The 2,985-nt window shown below is 31.7% G+C and overlaps 1 protein-coding gene across 1 annotated transcript; it reads right to left on the bottom strand.

Annotated features, from left to right (window-relative positions):
* Positions 1 to 1,161: 1,161 nt before the first annotated feature.
* On the bottom strand, positions 1,162 to 2,238 carry LOC146954141 (uncharacterized). The gene has a single exon (XM_085743762.1). The coding sequence runs from the start codon at positions 2,233 to 2,235 to the stop codon at positions 1,162 to 1,164; it is 1,074 nt and encodes a 357-aa protein (XP_085599888.1). The 5' UTR covers positions 2,236 to 2,238.
* Between the last annotated feature and the right edge of the window lie 747 nt (positions 2,239 to 2,985).

Genomic DNA, 2,985 nt, shown 5'->3' with positions numbered 1-2,985 from the left:
GCAATATATTGAAGACGTTTGATTAATGACTCAGCTAAACCATTTTGTGTATGTACATGAGGAACAGGATGCTCAACAGTAATTCCAATTGACATGCAATAATTATTAAATGATTCAGATGAAAATTCACCGGCATTGTCAAGTCTAATTTTCTTTATAGTATAATCAGGAAATTGTGCCCTTAATTTAATTATTTGTGCAAGAAATTTTGCAAATGCCATATCACGACTTGACAGTAAACAGACATGTGACCATCTACTAGATGCATCAATTAATACCATAAAGTGCCTGAATGGTCCCGACGGTGGATGGATGGGTCCACATATATCTCCTTGGATTCTTTCAAGAAATGCGGGTGATTTTGTCTGAATCTTGCCTGGTGAATGTTTTGTTATTAATTTTCCAAGAGAACAAGCTTCACATGGTCTATCTCCTTTTGTAAGCTTTAAACCTTTCAATGAATGACCATGAGTACTTTCAATTATTTTACGCATCATTGTTGAACCAGGGTGACCTAAGTGGTCATGCCATAAAGTCATAGTTTTGGGATCTTCTTTTACCATTAAATTACATTCAATTTCATGTATATATGTATAATGTAATCCAGAAGGTAATTTTGGTAGTTTTTCTAAAATTTTCTTCTTTCCCAAAATATTAGTAGTAATATTAATGTATTTCATATTACCTTCGGTTGTAGTTTCAGTATCATATCCTTGACTATATATGTCATTAAAACTCAACAAATTTCTCTTTGATTTCGGAGAGTATAGAGCATTATTAATGACAAACTTCGTCCCATTTGGTAATATGAACATAGCATTACCTGTTCCTTCAATTAAATCTGCTGGACCTGAGATTGTGTTTATTACACCTTTAGTAGGAAATATTTTGGTGAAATATTTCTTACTTTTGAGGATCGTATGGGTAGTTCCACTGTCTGGAATACAAATATCTTTGTCATGATCCATTTCTATCCTTCTTAAAATAAAAATAAGATTAAATAAAAGAGAGGGTAAGATAATACAACATATTCAACAATATTATTTTATTTAGATCATGAAAATATTACATAGTCACACAACATGCAAATTCTTAAAAATATACACAACACACATTATATATATATATATATATATATATATATATATATTAATTCATTAGTTAATCCATATTAATATCTTCTCCTATGAAATCAGCAGCCTCAAGACAGGTAGTATCATTCTTGGGTTCAATTTCATTAAAATTAACCTCCTTTTCCTTTCCATCAACAGAGTCTTTGTATCTTTTACACAGGTACTCTGGTGTCCTACATGCTTTAGACCAATGACCTTTCTTTCCGCATCTATAACAACGATCATCATGATTTCTAGAGGGACCTTCCTGGATGTTTTTACCTTTACCTTGATGATTCTTGTTGGTTTGGTCATATTTGAGAGGCCTATAATTCATATAACCTCTTCCACGGCCTCCACCACGAAAATGGTTTCGACCATGACTTCTGCCTCGACCACGACCACCAAAACGAGCATAGCCACCACGTCCTCTTTGGCGATTATAACCACCACACCCTTGATTAAAAGTTGTGGCGTTTATTTCAGGATATGCCATTGTTCCTGTAGGACGCAATTGGTGGTTTTTAATGAGCAGCTCATTATTTTGTTCAGCCACTAGAAGAGCTGTAACCAAATCAGAGTATTCAGTAAATTCTCTCATTCTATATTGTTGTTGCAATATCACTTGAGATGCATGGAAAGTTGAGAATGTTTTCTCCAACTTTTCCTTTTCAGTTATAGTTTTGCCACAAAATTCTAATTGTGCAATAATTTGATGCATAGCAGAGTTATATGCAACAACAGTTTTATAATCTTGGAACCTTAATTTGTTCCATTGATCCATTAATGAGGGCAATAAGACTTTCTTCTGATGCCCAAATCTAGCCTTAATTTTGTCCCATAAAATCTTGGGATCTTTTGCATTCGAATACTCTGTTTGTAATCCATCATCAATGTGGTGCTTGATTATACGATTTACTTTTGATTTTTTCTTTGCCAATTCCTCTGGGACATCTCCCAAATCGTCTCCCTCAAGAATCTTGTCGAGTCCCTCACATGCAAGATACTCAATTAAGTTGTTGTTCCAAGTTATGTAGTTGTCTCCAGTTATGTTTAAAATTTTGAATTGGTGCTTAACATTTGACATGATTATATCTAAAATACAGAAGAACATAATCAACATTTAATATATATATATATATATATATATATATATATATATATTATGACGAAAATAGAAATATCATTTTATTTAATGGCAACGATTACAAGAACATGATAATATTTTAATCTAAGCCTCCACGAAAACAAAAAGTAATCACACAAGCTAAGACTAATAATGGTAAAACGCTAATTATAGCTAATCCTACAAAATCTTTTCCTAATTCTTCAATATGGGTGAAAAAGAAGAAGAACACAATAACCACAAGTAGAGTGATGCATAGTAAAAGGATTTTAGCCATTTTGTAAGTATGGGTAAATATTTTGAGATGTAAAAATTATGAATGAAGGTGATGTATTTATAGAATGAGTTTTGTAAAAATGACCGTTACTGTTACCGTTAAATACACTGTTCATAGCTGTTGAAATCACTGTTCATGACCGTTGAAATCACTGTTCATGACCATTGATTTTACTATTCATTAACGTTGGATAATGAGAAAAATATTTTAAGTGTTTAAATATCATCTAAGTTAGGACACATGAGTAGTATAGAAAATCACAAGACAACATATATGGTAAATGAATATATATGATAATCATATTAAATTTATTTATTTATATTTAATAATGTCTCATGAATCAATATTATAAATGGGGTTTTAGACCTCCATTAAATATAAAAGTTAGATGGGGTTTTTAGACCTCCATTAAGCATGAAAGTAAAAATTAGATTAGATGGGGTTTTTAGACCTCCATTAAGCATGAAAGT

Source organism: Medicago sativa, chromosome 1, assembly GCF_051527215.1.
Source record: "Medicago sativa cultivar Bolivia chromosome 1, Bolivia_mono, whole genome shotgun sequence".
Lineage (NCBI taxonomy): Eukaryota > Viridiplantae > Streptophyta > Magnoliopsida > Fabales > Fabaceae > Medicago > Medicago sativa.
This window is presented reverse-complemented; position numbering and strand designations above follow the sequence as displayed.